The sequence below is a fragment of the Cottoperca gobio genome, chromosome 10, assembly GCF_900634415.1.
Source record: "Cottoperca gobio chromosome 10, fCotGob3.1, whole genome shotgun sequence".
Taxonomy (NCBI): Eukaryota; Metazoa; Chordata; class Actinopteri; order Perciformes; family Bovichtidae; genus Cottoperca; species Cottoperca gobio.
The window spans coordinates 17,373,029-17,396,562 of NC_041364.1; the positions used below are offsets into that span (position 1 = coordinate 17,373,029).

Sequence of the window (23,534 nt, forward strand, 5' to 3'; positions counted from 1 at the left end):
GAGCCTACTAATCCCACCCAACACAATACCGCCTTTAGTTTAGTGGTGGTGACATTGACGTTATGAGACCGTGGTGTAGTTCGTTTATAGCCTGATGTTAGCTTTTTACTTCTAGCGATTACATTTACGCTTTAAAAATCATAAAAGTGTTGTTCATTTGTCAAGATTATCTTTCTAATCAAAAAGTGTAAGTATATAATAATCCAAAACCCAATGGAAAAATCTGATTGGATTTTTGACGTGGAACCAGTGTGATGCTAATTTAATAAACCCTATAGCGCAGGGGTCGGGAACCTTTTTGGCTGAGAGAGCCATAAAAGCCAAATATTTTTTATGTATTTCCTTGAGAGTCATATATTTAACTACATTTGAACGCAACTTTATGCATGCATTCTTTTAAGAATAACACGTCTCCGAGTACTAATAGCGGTATCAGTGTTGCAATGAACAGGTGCTCTTTTATTAAATAAACTAAACGCTTACGTTATTTATCTCATGTATGTGCACGTTTCAGTGTTTACTGCACGGGTGTCAAACTCAAGGCAATTATGACCTATTTAACCTCTTATGTCTGTGGTTGTTGGTGTTGGTGTTGTTGTTGTTGTCCTGCATTTTAGCGCCTTGAGATTGCTTTTAGCTTTGAAAGGCGCTTTACAAATACAATTTATTATTATTATTATTATTATATCCAGCCCGCGAGAAAAGATCATATGTCTGTCATAACTGGCCCGCCAGTTTTGGTAATTAAATCAATGCATGACACAACCACGGGAAAAGACATTTGAGGAAGTATCTCAATGTGTGAATGAAATTAAAGTTTTTGGAAAGCAAAGGGAAACACACCACAGATCTGGGACGATGTGAGCTGGACTCTTTGTGCGACTCAACTTAGCATCTCACTGTTAAACCTGCAGCTTCAGGGCCGTGTGATTGCGGACATGTATGATGCCAAGCTGCCTGTGGGAGACTGATGCAGAAGGAAACTTTGGTCACTGCGTGTTTCCAAACACTGACAAACATCTCCACCGCTGTGTTCCCGACTGTCTTCTGCTGATAAACTGAGCGCATTTGCAGACTTTGCAGCTCAGAAATAAAAATTGAACTTGAAAATTGAACTGCTCAACAATCCGTTTGCAGTTGACTTAAATATGTTCCATATCTTTTTGCACTTTATCCAATATGTGTATCCTGTTCAATACATGTGGACCATGTTTGGCCCTCGACCTAGTCCCAGTTTTTAATGTTGGCCCTCTCTGTGATTGAGTTTGACCCCCCGGTCTACTGCTTGCTTTGTGCAGTTTCTCCTCTACTGTTTCGCAAAGGGCAGGGCTCCGCCCCCTACACACACGTACACACACACACACACGTGTAAGTGTGTGCGCTGTGCAGTCAGAGACAGAGCGGAGCAAAGGAGAGAACTAAAAACAAACCCGCTGCTAAATGTTTTACTTTAAAATGACACAGTATAATTGTTTATTACTTGTTAATCATGTTAAAAAATGTCAGCTCAAAATTGTCTGCGAGCCATATCGCGTCATCGAAAGAGCCATAGGTTCCCGACCCCTGCTATAGCGCCTCCTACCTGCTATGCAACATGAAATATAAAGGAGTCAGAATGACAGAGGGAAATATTCATAACTGCAGAACCTGAAAATCCAAAGCAAAGATGGAGGACAGAGCGGGGATTGTTTTGGGGAAACACACCTGCTCCACAGCTTTGAAGAAGAGATGAAAGCATGCCCTGTAATTACAGCACTTCGAACAACACACATGCTTTTACTCCTCCGGCCTGTGAGGTGTGTAGAGTAAAAAAATAAATACTCTCACTCTCCCCAGCCCCTCTTTTATTTGTCATATCTCACATTACTGCCACCCTTGTGGGAAGCGATCCTCAATGTTGTGTTTTTCTGCTGTGCGATGAAGCGCGTGCTGCCTCTCAGTTTTGCTCCTGCGTGCAGTTAGATGGTGAAATGTTCATCCAAATCTCAGTTTTGCCTAACAGGCTGGGACAGGAGAGGAAAGGGGCAGTGAGAAACCTCAAACTGGCTCTTCTTTTCTTTTAACACAATGCCTCTGACTGCTTTGTCTTTGCCTTAAAGACATTTTTAACGGACTCATAAATGTTGTGCAGTCGTGTTTAATGAAATGCCAGTGTTAAAGAAGCCATTAGACATGCATATCATTAGGAATATTTGCATTCATCACAATAAAGAGAGGCAGGAGTGAGGGGAGGAGAACTGCACAGCACTTATTAACAATCAGATTCAATCCTATTCTAAATCTGAGCAGAACTGATGCAACACTGCTTTGCAATGACGCTTGTATAAGGACCTAAATGGTACCAGGGCACTCATTAAGCATTAAACAGACATTATCTAAGAGCTTGTAAGTTGCAAGTTAAATATCGTGTGAACCTCTACCTAAGATGATATGTTGTTACCTAAAGTGTTCTATATATAAGTGTATTAATATGAGAGTGGCCTGCTTGAAATGAGTGAGCAGCAACAGATGGGAAGCTGCTACACCTAGTGGATTTAAGACAGAAGTGCAAGAACCTTTAGGAGCAAGGCTTATGTACTGACAAGCTGATTATATCTTAAAATCTATCTTTAAGTTAAGGACTAGAACATTTAACATTTCTTAATTAGATAGTACAGATCAGTGACACTTACGTTGTGGTGAAAATCAATGGGAAAAGCAGACATTTCAAAGATAGTTTCACATTTCTTCAAGCCAGTGGTAAAGCAAAGCATATGTCCAAATGTACATTAAAAGAGTTATCAGTTGCTGCAGGTGTTCCTCCTGTCCATCCATACCAGGCCTGAGTAGATCGCCCCCATAAGCAATTACAATGTAAGAAATGGAGGACAAAAGTAAAAAAAATAAAAACAGTTCAGCCAAAGTTAGACATTTCAGTACAAAATGTCCTCTTTAAGTTAATGGAGCAAGAAAAACACTGTCCAGGCGAGCAGGAAGAGAGAATTTGGTACTAAATGGACTGTACATTTGAACGATACACACTTGATTTGTGTTATTCAGCTCCTCATATTATAATCAACCGAACATTAGAAACCATTTTATCACAGAACGAGGACTGTGGATTTTGTCCCTACACTGGAAATGGAGTTACGAATCTCTTTACAGCCAGTTTGGAGAAGAGGAACGATTGCAGTGACCAAAAGTATTATATTAAGACTTTAAAAATATGAACCTTTCCTTTGAGCCTCTCCTCTGCATTACTTGTGCCCCCATTGACTATTCTCAAATTAAAATTAAAATTCAGTCTTTATACTAAATAACTTCTCAAAGCAAATTCCCATACAAATAATGCCATTCTGTGTCAATGTTATGTCTATTTTGATTTATTTTACGTGTTTTTATATTTACGTTTCTAATCATTATAAGGCCAAAGGTTGCACATTAACAACATCTGAAAGTGGAGGCTGGGGTTATTGGGCAATCAAAGCCATTAAAGACCTCACTATCAGCTTAATGGCAAGTTTAATTCCAAAAAGGAGGAGAGCAAATGGACTGTGAAATATGTGCTAATGGTAACAAGCTTTCACCAAAAGAGGGTGAGAGAAAGAGAGAGCATATAATGCCCTGTGCCGTTATCGCTGAGTCTACACATATCATTTTACAGAGCCAGAATTCATGGACAAGGACAATTAAACAGGGAGTGCAGAGGGACAGGCTGGTATAATGCTGTGTTACAAAGTTCAGTTCATTTAAAGTATACAGTTTAAAAATACAGCTCACATCAAACAAATAAATCTCAGCCTCGGTTGTATCCAAACACATGTTTGCAATTAAGACCATGTGAAATGTGCTATTTGCAGAAAACGTTCTTTTTTGCAGACATAATTTCACATCTTTAGAGGAAATTTGGATGGATAAATATTAAGTGAAGAGTGAAACACCTCTTCATTCAGGCCACCCAGTTATATATATACACACACACACACACACACACACACACACACACCTTAAACTGTACCATGCATTCAATCTCCAGTGTAAAGCTCTGAAGCAGATTGGTAAACTAAATCGTTCAGGGGTTTGACTAATATGTTTTGGCTTGGCATGCAGTTTCTAACTTCAAAGGTTCCTTGATTAATGAATACAGAAACTCAGAGTTTCAAAAGGATACCAAAGCACAACATCAAGCTGCAACGTTTTGGTTGTTTTTATTCAAACAACTGTTGCATTATCTGCAAAACAAAAAGGTGTTGGTACGTCTTTTTGCTCAAATTCGAATAAATATCCAGTGTCAAGACTGCTACACTGTTGTTAGGCCAAAAATGATTTACTGTTTTAGTATGGACAATAAATCAGCGAAACACAAATGAATTATTTTATAAATAGTACGGACTCAACAGGATCTAAACTAAAAAAAATAGTATGTTTTGCATGAGCAATAAATGCAAACTAAGGTAGAAGAAGCTATTAGAACGGCTATTCTGCACAGCAGTGAGCACAGCAGTTACTTTTGTCCAGCCTGTATTGATCTTTTTCATAGAATATATTTTTGACATGTCACACACAGTAGGAAAGGAAAATGTCTAAATAATAAAAATGAATGAAATTGGAAATGACGTTGATGTTGAGAATAGCTGCACTTCAAAAAGATGATCCATAACACTAAATGTAAAAAAGAAAATCAATGTGGAGGAGCTCTCAGTGCTGTGAGAGGAGGGACAGCCTGTAAAATTATCAGCCCCTACTCTAGGACTGCACATACTACGGATCACAAGTCTGCTCCCCACACAGATCTGCTCAAGAGGCTTCCTGGTATCGTCAGTGTGGCGCTTTATAACTGCGCTGAGTGTTTATGGAAGAAACATGGCTTGCAAGAAGCAGAGGGCATTGTGCTAGATGTGGAGTACACACGAGGAAGCAGCTGGAGGTCAGAGGTAGAAGGGCCACTAGACTCAACTGAAGAGCTGAAACACCCATTACAGGTTGAGTATCACTAGACAACTGCAAGTAGCTCACCAGGTAAATGAGGAGATAACGAGGGAACACAACAGAGGGTTAACTAAAAACTTTAATGTAATGTCAAACACATAAAACATGAAGTTTTAAAATTGTTAGATATGCATCATGGTATAAATGAATGTAAGGGCTATCATAAATAAATATGTCGTTGGGAATACTTCTGCTTTTAAGCAAGACTGCACTTCACCAGGCCAAAATCCTCCAGTTACAGCCTCTTTATCTATAAGAAGAGTATAATATACAATATCCCTGCATAACCAAGGCTAACAAGTGACAATATTTCAATTCTCAATGCTGTAATAATCCTGGAAAAACAAGAAGAGTAGGGAAATCAAATCAAAAAGGCTACAATAAATGCAATCTGGCATTCAGGCCAATAAGCAAATACATATGGCCTTATCGATTGTCCATTCATTGCCAGTGACCCCTGCTGAATCAGCAAAAGGAAACAGCAAAGAAGGATCTTCCAGATGCCATATCTTTGTAAAAGGGCACGTGTAAATTATCCTCGTAACTCAAGACCTGTGAACGTCATAAACTTCAGCTCCACTTCAGGTCCTTAATCAAGTCTTTTATAAGGTGCATGACTTCACGATACACTCTTGTCCTCTTTATTTCACGCACACATCCACATCATTTTGTCTGTAGAATGCTGCTTCCTCTCAGGAGAGGTGGAACAAGCTGCGGCCGACCTGTGAGGCGTACATGGCCAGATGTGCAGCAGGGTGAAGGGGGCTGCGGCCGTATGAGCAGCCCAGTCCATAGAGTGCTGCTGATCCAGCCTGAAGGTTAACACTGAGGGGAAAACCTAAAGACTGGTAGCCAGGGTGGAATACAGCTTTGGGCCCAATGCCAGCCGCTATTTTGAGTTTCTCCAAGTCGGCCTCCTGGAGCCTCTTGGCTTTAGCTCGTCGGTTTTGGAACCAGATCTTGACCTGGGTCTCAGACAGCGACAGGGAGGAAGAGAACTCTGCCCGCTCGGCGATGGACAGGTACTGCTTCTGACAAAACTTTCTCTCCAGGGCCAGGAGCTGCGTGGTGGTGAAGGGAGTGCGAGGCTTGCGGTTGGTTTTGTGCTTCCTCAAGGAGCACACTGCTGGACTAAGCTTCCCTAGAGGACATGGGGAAGATGTGAGGCTGAAATTTGGCAGAGTTAGATATACTTTTCTCTTAGTTTAATATCCAAATAACTGAATAATGGCTAAAACGATTAATAAATTATTCAATTAGTTGAACCATGTTGATAATATGGATTAAATAAACCATCAAGGAAAAGTACAACACTTTCCCTGTTCCGTGATGTTTGTTAGATGCTTTCAACAATTATCTTTTGGATTCAGGCAGTTGATCATCACCTCACCTCATTAACCTCTGGGGGATTGTGATGTCTGTTGGTCAATTTCTTCTGAATGTTTTTAGACTAAATGATTAATAGATTCATTAAAAAAAAATGTTTTAATTATTGGCAGGTGCAGCCCTAAACAGACATAAAAAAGGAACGCGAGACAAAATATTTCAATAATATTTGATAATTTACTATTTCCTAAAATGGATTATTGTTCTGCCTTTCATATCTAAAACATGTTCAATTTTAAGCTTCCTTGGGTGATTTAAGGCACCAAAAGACGTTAAACGATTATAAAAGCCATTTATTAACCGTAAATCCGTATTAATAAATCTTTCCAGACATTACCCGGGATCACTTACGGGGTGGTGTTGACATCTTAATGGGGCTGGATATCCAGGACGCACAGTCCTCTAGTTCCGATGGCTCTGATTTAATAGATACTAAATGTTGGGGAAACTCATCCGGCCTGTGCGAGTGATTTGCATTGTTTCTGTCCGTCGCATCCAGCGGCCTCCTGTCCGACATGAGCGCCTCCACGCTGAAGGGCAGGCAGCACACCTGCGCCGCGCGCTTCATCGGCCGCGGCGGTTGTACATCCTCATCTGTTGAAAACTCGTCTCTCCAGTCTCCAGGGGAAGGCATGCTTTCTTTTTAGGGCCGGGATCGATATCTAATTCCAATCCAGAAAACACATAACGTCTTTATCACGGAGTGCAAACATACAGGGTCCACACGAAGAACAGAATTCGGAGTAAATTGTTACAAAGTTGACAAAGTGGTGGCGGAAAAACTTTGGGTGGTTCTCGGGATTTACAGTCAATGATGCGTCCTGATCGGGGTTGGGGGAAGAGTTGTGATTGGACGAGATCCCTGTGGTACCACACCCACAACTAGACAGCAGGTCAGCTGCACATCAGCCTCATTTAGCAGTAATTATGCGGAGAAGATCGTTTTAATCATAATTACTGACAGTAACAGACCATATTTTATTCCCTTCTGCACGCTGCAAATGCTTAGCCAACATTGAAAGTACAGGAAATGAGTGCTGCTTAATGTTCTGAATTATTAATGCACAGGAATTTTGAATAAGACAGAGGCCAGGTATTTTGTGGAAGAAACCCTACTAATATAAGTAAATCAATCCCCTGTCTACTTCATCCTGCAATTAGGCTGGTGTGTCGGTCTGGCTGTCTCTCAGAGCGTCAGCAGCACCAGGATGAAAAGCATCAGTGTGATATCTGAGGAGCTGTACTTCCACTTAACAAAAGCTGACAGAGCTCCTAATTCAAGCCCTAACTCGCAGGACCTGACACAACAATTGTTGGATCACAATGGAAATCAATAAGAATCATGGAGCTTTTAAAAGTCAAATATCACTGTAGAGAAAACACACACTTAAATGTGAGAGTCAGTTGGGAGATGGATTATGGTTTTGGGCAGGCTTGAAAATGACTGTCATTAGATTGTTATTATTAACACCTTGTAATTAGGTCTGTGGAATCCGGTTCTTTTAAGCAGGATTTAACGGTAATGATAGAAAATTGCTACCTTCCTGAGGTGTGTGGCGCCCGCTGCGATTAGTCCCAGTCTCTGCTCTGTCGGAGGAGACAGAGGCGTCTCGTGCCCGTTTGAAGCTCATACCTGTAGGGCTCCAGAGTATTAGGAAACATCATGAGAAGTACAACAGCAGCTCTAGCCTTCCTAAACCTCACCTCTAACCACTCACTGATGGGATAAGACGATGCAGAGTTTTGAAAACCAGCCAAGAAGGGCATGAATGTCAAAACTGACATGCACTGCAGCAGGTTTAAATGTCATTCTGAGTGAGATTTAATGTTCATGCAGCCGTTCATTCAGGCAGCTGATGCTAAATTAATGTGCTTATTGCATGTCCTAGAGTCTGCTCCAAGTTTCCATTTTTACTCTGATGGCTGGCTACCATACGAGTCTCTCATATACACAGATGCCCACACATTCAAAGGCCACCTGTGAGGTGACTGGGTGGGCTGTCCAGAGCTCTGTGATCAGCCCTCAGAGAGGCTGTGTGCTCTCTGTAATCAGCAGGATTACAGTGGCATCAGGGGCTCCGCTCCCCAGCGCCTCAACATTAGTCTCCATATAAAGCAAAGCGCTCACACAGCATGAGCTCGCTCTCCTGTAAGCACATGCAAATCAATTAAGGGGCTTTTGATTTTAGTGTAATTCCTAAGAAACATTTTAACTTGATAATCTTGTACTGTATAAAATTATTTTAAATCAGTATTTAACAAAACTGCATTGACTCCTTATTCTAAAATACTGTATGATTGTGTTTTACCATTCGATACTGTAGGATAGGGGGAAATACTACAACTAAAATATTGCTTTGCTTGAATGAATGAGTATAATTCAAAATCCCATCAAGTAAAATCAGTTAAAGTGGGAAGTACCCTCCTGTGAAGACGTATGTAAACACTGTGGATCAATGCAGAGAAGGGTGTTATAAGTAAACACAAGTCGTAGAGCCTTCGTGCAAGAGAGATGAGTTGATCCAATCTTTTGTAGAGTAGCAGGTTAAAATGGACACGTTAACAGAAGGTGTAATATCAGTAGTCTAAATACAAATACTGACTATAGTAGCTGAAATCGTGGTTTTGGATACAGTTCAAGTTACAGTATCTGTACTAGCAGCAGAAGCAAGGTAAGCAGAAGAGGTGGAAGAAGTATTCAGATCCTTTAAGTAAAAGTACTAATACCACACCGTACAAATACTCTGTTACAAGTAAAAGTCCTGCATAGAAAATGTTACTTAAGTAAAAGTATATAAGTATAATCACAATTCTTTAAAGTATTAAAAGTAAAATGATGAATGCAAAAAAAAAACTCAGTCGAGAAGCTGGAAACATGATTTTTATATAAATGAAAAATGACTGAAATTATCAAAATTGTTCTATCAATTAACTAATTGATTAATAGGCTAATAATGTATGTCCTTGTAGACCTATATACTGTATCATTGAGTAATTTAATAGATAACAAACCATCATATTTCATAAACACTTCTCTTTTGTTTGGAAAATTCTTAATTTGTACAATAACTTGTCAGATAAATATGGTGGGGTAAACAGTACAATATTCCCGTTTGAAATGTAATGGAGTAAAAGCAATAAGTGTTATGACAAGAGAAGACTCAAGTTAAGAAAAAGTACAGTACAGTACATTCCACCACTTGTAAGCAGTAACAACAACAACAATAGTTTGAATTAGCAGCATGGAGGTACATTAGGGGGTGTTGTTTTTTGTCTTATTAGAGTATTCACATGATTGGGCTCCCTCAAATCTTCCACCAGTATAATCTGTTTGTGTAGTCAGTTAACCAGGCACAAATAGCTCGCTGCTGTCCACTGGTCACTGACAGAGTTCCTAGTGGGTGTGTCACCCATTGTGGGGGGAGACACACAGGGGAAGTTACTGACAGAGCTGGGGCAAGCCGACCATCCAAGCAAAGATTACAGAGTCTGAGTCTCTGTATGGGGCAGAGCAGCATCAGACCAGAGAGCGAACGTCCTCAGCTCACATTGATCGCCCAAACGTCAATCAGCACTGCTCTCTTTTCTGCTAGCGACAGTAGCGCACGCACACGCACACGCACACACACACTTTAGAAACCTTTTATCTAATCTCTATTATCTTTACAGGATGCAGACGCAGTACTTGGTGTCCTACTTACGAAATATGGTCATATAACCTCCTACACAATTTTACAAAGTGAGGTTTGAGTTTACTTTGGCCATGGCGTTGTTTCCAGGACATACTTCATGTTCAGAGAGCCGAGTTAAGCACACTACTGCTACACACAACAAGCAGCACACAGAGAGTTTCACTGTAGCCATCACGGGCCAATCAAGACTGAAACAATATTTCATCTGGAGACAGTCAAAAATAAACGAGCCATTAAAAAAAGAAAGGCACAACCACGGACAACTTCAAGATAACTGATGTTTAATGTCTTTATAAGTATAGGGTAGGAAGGATTACAGCTTAAAGTAAAATGAGCTCTTAAGATGTTTTCTTAAATCTAAAGAGAGGAGTTTATTTGGGGTGCACTTTGGCCTGCATGCCTTCAGATGAGTCCTGTGTAATAAAGCTAACTCCTACCACTCCCAGTACTGTTTATTTACTGAAGCAACAATTTACTTTCTTAAAACGGCACTATTGTTCTACATATGAATGTATATGAATGCACCGCTCTACTTTGCAACACATCTCCAACATCCTAACAGTCAAAGGCACAGATAAGAAGACAAGCATCGGTTGTGCCGCCTGAAGCTGATTTAAATTAAGGTTTAAATCAATGTCACAATTTGAAGTGTGACAAGGATCAATGATGGGATCCGGACATTGCAATACAATGGAAGATGGAGCTACAGGGCTTTAGTACTATTGCAATTCAAAGTATACACAAGTAACCCAAATATAATATATATGTTTATGTTTTAAGTATAATGGCTATTGAATGCAAATATAATCAATGCAGAATATATTAGGTCTTTAATTTATTTTAATGCAAATTGTAAAGGGCAAAGGGGATCCAGTTCCATCTGAGACGGCAATTATCTTCTGGGAGGCTGAAAGTGGTCAGCTGTGTTTTCTCATTATTGCCTCTTCAGGCCCCTCAGTCAGCACAATCATTATTTCATGGTTAGTTGATTAATCTTTCAGCGCTTCATTGTGTTTCCACATTGTTGTCTGAAGCAAGTCAGTTCATAACAATAAAAAAGCCGGAACAAATTAAACTAATCCTGACTGGTGAAAGCCCCGCAGCGACGGTAAATCCCCATCTCACCTCAACAAATTACAGATATGCAAATGTTTGTGTGGTATCTCCGAGTCTGGAAGCATGTAAATGTTTGGCTATTTGACCTATATTTACTGTAAAAAAAAATATTCAACGATAAGATCTCACAAATGTATGATTCAGAACTTCCTGAAATAAGATGCTGCAAGTGACATAAATACTACACACATGAACACCCAAAGTAAGTGTGTTGCTGTGTGGTTTGTTAAGACTCAGAGCTGAATAATATAAGCAATGAGGAAGTAACAGAAACTTCGCAGCCTGAACTCTTTCTCTTTCAAATGCAAATATACATGTATGTAGTCAGTACTGCAGCAGCCAGTTTATGGACTATTACATTACATTACAAGGAATAAGTGTGCTAAAGTAAAGTACCTAAAGTAAACCACATCCTTTTGCTTTACTCTTGAAAGCCACATTATATTCTATCTCTAACCCCCCTTCACACAAGCACCATGTGCAGAGAGTGAGTGGCGCCTTCCGCATGGCTTTGTAAGTGATTACACTATAGTGTAGATACAACCAGGTGATACACAGCTAAAACATCACTTTTAAGATACTATCTTGATATGACTATGTATAACACTTTATATATATATATTTTAGTAAAGATAATAAAAAATAAAAACAATGGTTTACATTCTCAAGTGTGGAGGACAGCCTGGTCGGTTAAGCCTCTTCTGTGTCTCTGCAGATACCATCATTTGGTAAACACCAAGTTTTCCCTGGTAGGAATAGCCAGAGAGATACTCACTGACTGTGGGACCAACTTCCTGTCCAAACTATTGCAACAGGTGTATCAGCTACTAGGAGTAAAGGGCATTAAAACCACCCCTTATCATCCCCAAACGGACGGACTCGTAGAGCGTTATAATCAAACTCTAAAGAGCATGCTGCGCAAGTTCGTGTCTCAGTCAGGCTCCGACTGGGACCAGTGGTTGCCGTACCTTCTCTTTGCCTATCGGGAGGTGCCACAAGCTTCAACTGGGTTCTCACCTTTTGAACTGCTTTATAGACGGCAGGTGAGGGGGCCCCTGGATCTTCTGAGAGACTACTGGGAGGATCCAAAGCCATCAGGTGAAAACATTGTGGCATATGTGGTGAAGATGAGAGAGCGTTTGGAGAAGATGGCTGCCCTTGCAAAAGAGAACATGGTCACCGCTCAAAAGACACAGAAAACATGGTACGACCAGAAGGCGAGAGAAAGAGTGTTCCAACCCAGGCAGAAGGTGCTGTTGCTTCTTCCTTCCAGTGAAAGCAAGCTGCTGGCAAAATGGCAGGGCCCTTATGAAATCACAAAACGCATCGGAGCGGTCACGTATGAAATTCATATGCCAGATTGGGGTAAGAAACAGAGACATTCCATCTTAAGCTGCTGAAGGAGTTCCAGGTTCTTCCGGAGCCCGTTTCCCCATCAGCTTTACGTCCAACCAGTGGAAGTGGAGGAGGTGGAGAAGCAGTTTTTCCCGACCAGCATAGCAGGACCATGTCCAGTGGATGTAACGCACCTCCCATCTGTACAGCAGGAGGAGATGAAAGCTCTCATGGACCCAGAGCTGTTTCAAGAGAGGCCAGGTTTCACCAATCTTGTCCAGCATCAAATATACCTCAAAGAGGCAGTGCCCAGCCGGAAGAGGAGCTACCGCATTCCTGAGCGGTTAGCGGCCTTGAGGAAAGAGATTGACTTGATGCTGGATATGGGAATCATTAAGGTGTCCAAAAGTGAATGGTGCAGTCCAGTTGTGTTGGTGCCAAAGAAAGACGGCTCCTTAAGATTCTGCATTGACTTCAGGTACCTCAACAGCATCTCGAAATTCGATCCATATCCGATGCCAAGAATTGACAAGTTGCTGGAGAGGGTCGGAAGAGCAAAGTTCATCAATACTTTGGATCTGAGCAAAGGGTGCTGGCAGGTGGCATTAGCACCGGAGGCCCAGCAGCTGACCGCCTTTACCACACCTTATGGATTATTCCAGTTCCGGGTGATGCCATTCGGTCTTCATGGTGCGCCTGCAACATTCCAGAGGCTCATGGACCAGGTCTTGCATGAGGTTGCAGCATTCTCGGCTGCATACCTGGACGATGTGGTGATCTCAGCCAAACTTGGGAAAAGCATATGTCCCACCTGCGACAGGTCCTCCACCACATCCGGGCTGACCATCAACCCCCGTAAGTGTGCTTTTGCCAAGGGAGAAGCTGAATACCTGGGATACATCATTGGAGACGGAGTGATCCGGCCGCAACTGAGTAAGGTGAAAGCGATTACTCTTACCCCATACCAACCACGGAAAAAGGGGTGAAGTCCTTCCTGGGGCTCGTTGGCTGGTATCGCAAATTCATCCCTCAGATGTCAGAATGAGCAGATGTCTTGACCGACCTCACAAAACGCATCCGCACCAGCAAAAGTCCACTGGAATGAGGACTGCGACGGAGCCTTCAAGTACTTGAAGCAAGCGATTGGAAGCAAGTCAGTTCTTCAGAGCCCTGATTTTGATCAGCCCTTCAGACAGATGCCTCCGGGGTAGGCCTTGGAGCTGTGCTGTTGCAGGAGGTTGAAGGCGAGCTGAAACCTGTTGTGTTCCTCAGTCGGAAGCTGCTAGACAGGGAGACTCGGTACTCTACGATTGAAAAGGAGTGCCTGGCGATGAAGTGGGCCATCAATTCCCTGAGATACTACCTGCTGGGGCGGCAGTTCATCCTGGAGACGGATAATCGAGCTCTCCAGTGGCTGCACAAAATGAAAGATGCAAACATGCGTATAGCTGGATGGTACCTTGCCTTGCAACCTGGTAGCCGATTGTTTGTCCCGGAGTCCCATCTGTTGAGGTACTGTGATTCCAGGGGAGAGGGAAAAGGAAATGTAACGAAGGTGATCCCAGTAGCCGTCTGGTCTTAGTCTCCGTTACGTTTGTGTAGCTCACAACCATATACTTGTTGTTCATATTATGCACAGACGCATGTATTAATTTTTAATTTGTTTAAGGAAGACATTTACCTGTTCTCTCCTGTCTCCAACTCCCAAGGTCCGCAGCTAAAAGAGTCCCCGTGGAAACAACACATTTGTATTGTTCAGTCAATTGTGACCACTGGTCGGTCTCTCTCTCTCTCTCTCTCTCTCTCTCTCTCTCTCTCTCTCTCTCTCTCTCTCTCTCTCTCTCTCTCTCTCTCTCTCTCTCTCTCTCTCTCTCTCTCTCTCTCTCTCTCTCTCTCTCTCTCTCTCTCTCTCTCTCTCTCTCTCTCTCTCTCTCTCTCTCTCTCTCTCATAAATACCCACGTTTGTGGTTTGCTTGTTCTCCTGCCTCTGCCTCCTTGCTTATGGTCTGGACCGCTCATGGTCAGCCTAACAATCTCCATTCATCATAAATTATTCTGTATTGTTTCTTTCCCTTTAAAGCCACTCTAATCCATATTTTTTAGCCACGCTAGAGGCTTTGCTCTATGGATGGCATTTTCTGTCAGCCGCTCTACTCCTTTGATCCAGATTTAAATATCTCAAAAACTATTGGATAGATTACCATGCAATTTGGTACACACATGGATGTCCCACTCAGGATGAATTGTAAAAACTTCGGTGATAACTTCTCTTTTCCTCTAGCGCTGCCAATTGGGTCAAAATATTGCAATTTTTAGGACCAAATATTTGCAAAACTAACAAAGTTCCTAATTAGCTAGTGCTCATTAGCCAATGTTAATACACTAAACTAAGATAGTGAACTTGGTTAACATTGTACATGTAAAACATTGGCATGTTAGCATCGTCACTGTGAGCATATTAGCTCAAAGCACCACTGTGCCAAAGTAGAAGCACAGAGGTTGCATGGCTGTAGATTCTTGGTTTTGTTATAGCAACAATAAATGAAATGACTATGTGCAATGTGAAAAAGATGGTGACAAACCCACAGACAATTATCATCATATTTCATAGTTCCCCCCCAGATATCTGGAACATTTTATCACCTTTTAAATCGTTGTTATGTCAGTGTTGTGTAAACAGATTGTTGAGCTGCCCACAAGAGGCCAATAAAATGCAAGTTCAATGTTTACTCCCTAATGACAATCATTACACTCATCTGTATCAAAGAAAGGTAAATACAGGTCCAATTTTATTGTGTTCTGTCTGTTTTGTTCTTCAAACTGATCTAGGGGGTGAAGACAGAACAACTACTTATCAATGGAAGTAAGTACTTCAGCAGTTCAGCCAAAATGACACAGCACTTTACAGAGTAAAAAAGATGGAAAAAGTTATCATATGAACTAGCTCGCCTGCTAGTTACTTTAGATGCCAGAGTCTGCAGTGTAACAACACAGCTCTCAAATCTGCTGACATTACGAGTTGCTGTTTCTCATATTGAGCCATTTCAGTCAGAATGTGGTACATTAGGTGTTAAAACATAATAATCATCCATCATTCTCAGAAGCCCCACCATAGTGCTATCGAGGATGCCAGCATTTGAATAAACCAAACACACCCTCCAACCAATGAAAGCTGCTTCGAATCCAAATGGAGACTTCGAATTTTAGAGCTGCAACAACAGAAGATCCATCCATCGTCTACCGCTTATCCGGGATCAGGTCACGGGGGCAGCAGCTCCAGTAAGGAACCCCAATCTTCCCTTCTCCGGGCCACATCCTCCAGCTCCGACTGGGGGATCCTGAGGCGTTCCCAGGCCAGTGAGGAGATATAATCTCTCCACCGAGTCCTGGGTCTTCCCCGGGGTCTCCTCCCAGCTGGACGGGCCTGGAACACCTCCCTAGGGAGGCGCCCAGGTGGCATCCTTACTAGATGCCCGAACCACCTCAACTGGCTCCTTTCAACGTAAAGTGACCCCCTCACCCCATACTCCCGCAGCACCTCCCACAGTATCACCCGGGGGATCCGGTCATACGCCTTCTCTAGATCCACAAAACACATGTAGACCGGATGGGCGTACTCCCAGGCCCCCTCCAGGATCCTTGCAAAAGTAAAGAGTTGGTCTGTTGTTCCACGACCAGGACGGAATCCGCATTGTTCCTCTTCAATCAGAGGTTCGACTACCGGCCGAACCCTCCTTTCCAGTACCTTGGAGTAGACTTTACCAGGGAGGCTGAGAAGTGTGATACCCCTGTAGTTGGCACACACTCTCTGGTCCCCCTTTTTAAATAGGGGAACCACCACCCCGGTCTGCCAACCCCTAGGCACTGTCCCAGACTTCCACGCAATGTTGACGAGGCGTGTCAACCAAGACAGGCCCTCAACACCCAAAGCCTTCAGCATTTCTGGACGGATCTCATCAACCCCTGCGGCTTTGCCACTGTGGAGTTGTTTGACTACCTCAGTGACTTCCATCAGGGAAATTGACGATGATCCCCCATCAGCTTCCAGCTCTGCCTCAACCATAGAGGGCGACAGAAGATGACTTTATATAAACATGAATTCACAGCTAGGCCCAAACAACACTTAATACACAACATACGTATTGCTTTAGATTACAATTTACATTCTCAGTGTCTTTTACGGGTCTCCTCCACACCAGTTTCTGCTGACTACATTATTTTCTAAGCAAGTCCCTGCACAACAAAACCAGCTCGTTTCAAATTGCACAACATCCTCGGGCCTCTGTCCATGTAAACAAGGCAGCAAACCGCCGGTCAACAGGCTTGGCAGTGTGGTCTGGAGGTACAGCTGCCAGTCTGCCCGTCTCTGATTAAAAGACCTGTTTAACTGCTAATCACGACTCCAACAGCCATTTATCCTCAATGCTGTAAAAACACTCTCAATAAACTGCCTGCTTACTGATTCAAAACCACTGCCAGCTCTATTTGCTGCAGCGTACACCAGCCTGTGATCTTCAGGATTCTAATTAAAGCATCTTCAAGTTTTTGAATCTAGCATAGTATGATTACATTATTCAGTACATGCAAGCTGCTTGTAGTTATATTATATAAAAGGAACTGATAATGCAATGTTGTTCAAACAAGCTGTGCAGGTTTTGTGGCAGGAACTTTGAATAATTAATGAGAATGCAACTTTTCATCAAACTTGTTTTAAATGATAGGCAGCAGGTGCAGGTTAAACATGTTTTATTATAGGGATTTTAGGCTGAGGTGCTTGGTAATGAGGGAATTAATCACATTAGTGACCACAGGTGTCAGGACAACACAGCAATGTAAAAAAGGCAGTAGAATCGCCAGTTATCTACATGATTCAAGGATGTAAAGATTCTATATGATAGGCCTATAAACAACAAATCACAATGTGTTGAAAATATTCACAGCTGTTGTAAACATGGGTTCTTCACTTAACACATCACTGGTGTATATCAATGAGAACTATGATAAGGCTGCGTTGTGTTCAGGGAAGCAAAGGGTAAAACAACTGGCCTCTAAACACAGAGGCAATGATGCTCATCAATCACAACATTAAGAAACTGCAGAACAATTTAAAGTAAATTGTCCATGTTTTAACAGCAATAATTTCACTGTTACAGTAATCACAGCCATATGCTGATCTCAAGTTGATTTAGTAATATAAATTCTGATAAAAGGAGAAGAATCTGGTGACACATTCATCACAGAAACCTTTGGTGAACAAGTTCAGGTCAATACTATTATTCAATAATATGCACCACTTCTTGTTTACTGATGAAAAATGTTATAACTGATTGAACAATAAAGCCAGTTGATTTTATTGAAATCAAAGATCAAAGACTTGGCCAAATAACCAATGATTTCAAAACAGTATTTTGATATAATCTGCATTATTGTCTTTTAAAACTTGCAAGGTATGTGCATGGTATGTATATGTATATGTATGTATGTATGTATGTATGTATGTATGTATGTATGTGTGTATATATGTATGTATGTGTGTGTGTAGTATATATATATATATATATATATATATATATATATATATATATATATATATATATATCGAGATAGATAGATAGATAGAGAGAGAGAGAGAGAGAGAGAGAGAGAGACACAAGGCACTATTTGAAATAAAAAGTGCAACAAGTTATTTTACATTTTTGTAGTGAAAAATATAATACTAACACGCATCATTAATGCAGAGAGGATAGCACAGACAGACATTTACTAGTTTTCTGATGTTACTATAAAATTGACTGGTAACATTTCTGTGAGCAAGTTGTAAAAGGGAGTACTACAGTATATAGTTGTGGCAGTTGTGGTTACGGCATCGGCTGCTGGTGAAGAAATGGGAGTGTTTCAGCTGGAGATCAGACAGCTGGACAGAATCAGGTTAACAGTCACACAATACAAGCGTGGTGGTAAACTGGTTCTGGGCTCTTGTAGTAGGCTGGGACCTGGAGGAGGGACGTGTTCGGCAGAGAATGGCCTAAGGACTTTGGAAGAGACTGTATTGGAGCGTTGTTATTTACCAAACCTCCTTGTCCTTCCGTCATGTCCCTGTTCAGGCACTAATGTGAGACAATCCTGCTCTCACCCAGCAGCCGGTACCACACCCCACTTCCACAATAGTATATAGTGTTTACCTGATGTCTACCATAGCAGACATTGATATTAGAGGAGGTGGTGCCATCTGGTGGAGAATTAAGAGTTTTATCTGAGATAATGTGCTGTACATGGGTTGGTGGACTCAATATCATAAACAACTGTTCAATCTCAAGTATTACTACTTCATGACATTTTTAATGAAGTAGTTTGTAGTGTTAGTATACTGTAAAGGTGTAGCCTACACAGGGACTGAAATTGGCAACTGCCACCTGCCAATACAGGGTAAATGTTGGCTGTGGCAGGTAAAAATGTCAGGTCACCATGGCAGATTTCCATATATTAAGAAATATATTTTTACAAAGCAGTATCTAAATTAAAAATAGGGATTAAGGTTACATTATATTTTCCATATTTCTACTGTCCACTGACTCAGTGTTTACAATTCTAAAGTGTCCTACATAGATTTCAGAAGTTGAATAGCTGGTAGAAATGTTCAGTGACCTGCCATAGTGGCAGGTGAGGAAAGAACTTGATTTAAGTCCCTGTGTACATAATATTTTTTGCCTACAAAATATTACAGTATGTACGAATACAGTATTGTAGGGCTGTACCAAATATATATATTTTTTTACATTTGAAGCTTCTATTGGAGGTTTTCGAATGAAGCTTTAAATGTCTGTTGTCATATTTTATGATGTCATCACCATACAAAAAAACTAAACATTTTTGTTATTGTGGTTATAAATGTAATTTATGGTGCGGTTAGACTGCCTTTGTTTGCAGCAAGCGATGGAGAAAAACGTTTTTGGACCACAGTGTAAAGCGTGTTTTTTGAAAGGCCAAACGTCAACAAATATAGATTAAAGCAGTATATTTGATAATAAAAACATGTTGTGAATTTTGGAAATCTATCGTTTTCAATAAATTAGGACTGACAACGCTCTGGGGTTATTGAAAATGTTTGGATCACACAAGTCTGAAAGCAATCGTACGCAGCCACCACTGGAATCTAATTCTACAAATAGTATATTACTAATAATACAGTATTAGTGTAGCCTAGTCTTTATCTGCAATTGTACAGCATGAATGAATAGACATGCAAAAAAAAGAAAGCAAGATGCAAAGCATTCAAATGTTGATTTACAATTTGAATATCAACGTTATGGATGAACCTTTGAACTGTTCGGTACAGTCCTTAAATATGATATACTATACTGCTCTGAAACAGTCCCAGCTTACACACAAAGGCAGCATGTGCTGCAGAGTCACTGTACTGGACTGAATTAACATGTATCTAACAGCTGCTATATCATGATACCAGACTAATTTGAATACAAATCTATGCACACTGACTTGAATATGGACTCTTTTAATAAAACAACAGTGTTAATTCAACATTGTTTAAAAGACTGTACTCTTTAGCAAACACAGTTATGCAGATTGCTGTATAGTCTCACAGCACATTACCAGAGAACACAAATATATATGAACCACCAAACTGTGCCTTGTTGTTGAAACATTGGTTTTCAACATCCCATGCTTAAGGGAATGTATCCCCTAGTAAGAAATTTGATGTGTAGAATTACCGATGATGTCTTTTAGATCAAATAAGGGTTTTTGTGGGACATTTCAGTCAGTCAGTGCAGCCTCAGTAGGCCTGGTTGTCAGCAGCCAGTCTCTGTCTGATGAGCTGGTTCTCCTCCAGCATCTTGGAGATGGTCCTAAGAACGGCAAGCTTGGCCTATCCAGGACAGGACACATATTCCCAGGAAAAGAAGGTGAAAGTAATAGAAGATCTTGGTAGTCTGGTTCATGGGTACAGAGAATATATTGTAGGTGTTTCTCTATGGGGGATGAGTAGGAGCAGATTCAGCGGCTTCATCAATAGGACATTTCACAGTTTTGATTTGTGTTTGTCATTAAGTCAACATAATTGAACAAAACGTTTTTTTTGAGCTTATCGTATTTTCTTTGTTCTTTGTTTTCTTTGTCTTCCCCCGTTAATCTTCTTGGTCTTTGCACATAATGTATACTTTGCATAGGGCCTACCTTTTCCTTCTCGTTTATGGCTGTACTGGTGGGTCTTTCGGAGAAGAAGAAAACATCTCTAACAACAGAGTCAGAATCAGTGCCAGCATCTGACAATAAAAAGAAATGTGAATTTATGGCTTCTGCTGACAGTTTACTCTACCAACAATATGCAGTATGAGTTAATAGCTTATTCAGGCTTAGTTTTGCCAATTTGAACAAAGCGGGTCTCTTTGATATTTTATTGTCTAGCTAGCTACACTGGAGATAAATGAATCTACAGTCATCCAGTTTTAAGATTTTGACCTTTGGAAGGCGATCTGAAAAGGTGTTAGTGATAATAAAGCCCTGCTTCTGTGTCCTTTACTTGAGGTGAAGTGGATATTAACTCTGGGTCTGGACTCAATAACTGATGAAAACAATTTAATACAATCATGTGCAGCATCACAAACAAAAAAGGCCTTAAGTTTAATCAAAATTCCTGTCAAAATCTAAAGCAGAAACTTGAATATTATAATATTTCAGGCTTTACAAAAGTAGTTTACTGCAGGGATACTGTACTGGATTGTAGTGGTCCCCAGCCTTTTAATAGATTCTGAAATATTAAAATTGTGACCCCCAACATAGGGGGGACATGGCCATTGTGTAACTAGACCTTTACTATTGAACAAATAAATAATTTTGTGTTTGTTTGTTATTTTTTACAGGGACCATGCACATTGATCAACACAGATGAATGTGAGTGTTAGCCAAAAGGATTATTGTAACCGTTGTCCAGAGCTCTACAATGTATTGTGCTTCTCTTATTGTATCCACCCTGGTTCACAGGCAAACATCACTGCTAGCCAGCTAGCTAGCGTTACAGCTAACTTAACTAGCTAACTTGAGCTAACCTTTTTTAGCTAACATAACAGCAACATTACCTCCTCGGCTCACAGTTGTCGTGGTTGTATTTGCTGCTGGCTCCTTCGTCCATCTTTTCGGTCTGTCCTCTTGTGTCACTTTGTTGGTCAAACTGCTGTTGAGTTTTGGTAATTTAACTTTTAAAAAGACCCGAGCTTTTACAACGTTACCCCGCTTGTTCCCGTGCTTGTTCCCGCGCTTGTCCCGAGATGGGTGCTTAGTCTGGGTTGTCCGGGCCGTGGTCTGGTCTGGTTGTGGTTCATCTCTTTGACTGGAGCCCAGCGGTGAGCCAAACCGGGGCACATATATGGACCTAACAGGCAACATATTTTCCCCTCTAAACTGTACATTAAAGACTGACGGAACTAAGACACAAGTAATGCTTTCACCTTGACCAACTGTCAGGCTGAGTCCTTCTCGGCTTGTAGCGCTGTCAGCCAGCAGGTGACAGTATCCAGGTGACAGTATCCAGGTAACGTGACTTCCAACGTGCAATGTTTGCATCTTTGTGAGTCTATACAGTCTCAAAAAGCCACATTGCTGAAAGCTAAATAATGATTTTCTTGTGTAAATTGAACACATTCACCAATCTGAAAGGCCTTAGAACCTGAGAAACTACAGCGGCTTTCCCAAGAAGCAGTTGTAGAGGAAGTATTCACATCCTTTTAGTAAAATACATAGTATTGTTAGCAAAATGTATTTAAAGTATTACAATAAAACTAGCCTACAGAATTGTTTACCATTATAGCTAATGCATTGTGCAAATAGCATTTTACTATTATAGTTGGTCAAGGTGCTGCGTATTTTAACAATTGTAAAGGCTACTGTAGATTATTCTGACAATGCATCACATTCTGGAGCTCAGGGCTATTCAACTTCATTAGCAAGTGGGCCAAATAGGAAAATCACTGGGGGTTCGTGGGCCACACAATACTTTGTCAATGAATCACTACAAATAACTCTTACTTACAGTAGTGTTAATAGTTACTAATACATGAAATGAACTAGTCACGTGCATCCCTTTTTTTCACTTTAATTGTGTCACCATAATTCATTGCAGAAAGCAACAAGTCCAAACACAAAAGTAGGAAAACTATGGTTACAAGGCTTGACACTTTAAAACCAAGGAGACATGAGTTTGTTTCCCAACAGGTCCATGTCGACTAATGTAGAAAAAAATATGAATATAATAAAACAGTATTCATCACATTAGCAGTAAGTAGCCCTGTTTATAATATCCTCAACACTTCCAAGCATACATAAGATGCTTTGAAAACAAGTCTATATCCATAGAATGAAATACTAAATGCAAATAGAACGTAGTAAAACAGTAGCATCAGACTCACAATAACATACATATCTTATACATTTTTACAATTTAATAATAATAAATTGAATTTATATAGCGCTTTTCAAGACCTCAAAGCCACTTTAATTTAACAGTAAGTAGGCTTGTTTGAATCATCATAAAGCAGATCTGTCTTTGTATTTACACTAAGAATGCATTACATGCCTAAGTCAGGTGATGTACTCCTATAGAACTAACAAACATATCAGACTTCTGTCATTTTGAGTCTGTTTGTGAGAGAAATAACACTGCCTTGATTTAGCTATTTCAGCATAGTCTGGCTCATAAGTGGTAAGGGCAATCCTGATACACTTATTATATACAGGACTGTCTCAGAAAATTTGAATATTGTGATAAAGTTCTTTATTTTCTGTAATGCAATTAAAAAAACAAAATGTCATGCATTCTGGATTCATTACAAATCAACTGAAATATTGCAAGCCTTTTATTATTTTAATATTGCTGATTATGGCTTACAGCTTAAGAAAACTCAAAAATCCTATCTCAAAAAATTAGAATAGTTCCTCAGACCAAGTAAAAAAAAAGATTTATAACAGCAAAACAAAATCAAACATTTGAAAATGTCCATTAATGCACTCAGTACTTGGTTGGGA

The 23,534-nt window shown here is 40.7% G+C and overlaps 1 protein-coding gene across 4 annotated transcripts; it reads right to left on the reverse strand.

Annotated features, from left to right (window-relative positions):
* Positions 1–5,029: 5,029 nt before the first annotated feature.
* Positions 5,030–22,007, reverse strand: LOC115015154 (homeobox protein MSX-2-like). Of its 4 annotated transcripts, XM_029442367.1 has the most exons (4): positions 21,593–22,007; positions 7,895–7,987; positions 6,706–7,016; positions 5,030–6,109 (listed from the first exon to the last, which is right to left on the reverse strand). In XM_029442367.1, exons 3-4 carry the CDS (start codon positions 6,986–6,988, stop codon positions 5,661–5,663), a joined length of 732 nt encoding a protein of 243 aa, XP_029298227.1. In that variant the 5' UTR covers positions 6,989–7,016; positions 7,895–7,987; positions 21,593–22,007; the 3' UTR covers positions 5,030–5,660. The 4 variants fall into 4 exon arrangements, with proteins under 4 accessions (XP_029298227.1, XP_029298228.1, XP_029298229.1 ...); XM_029442368.1 differs by lacking the exon at positions 7,895–7,987; XM_029442369.1 differs by lacking the exons at positions 7,895–7,987; positions 21,593–22,007 and adding an exon at positions 7,161–7,180.
* Positions 22,008–23,534: the final 1,527 nt, after the last annotated feature.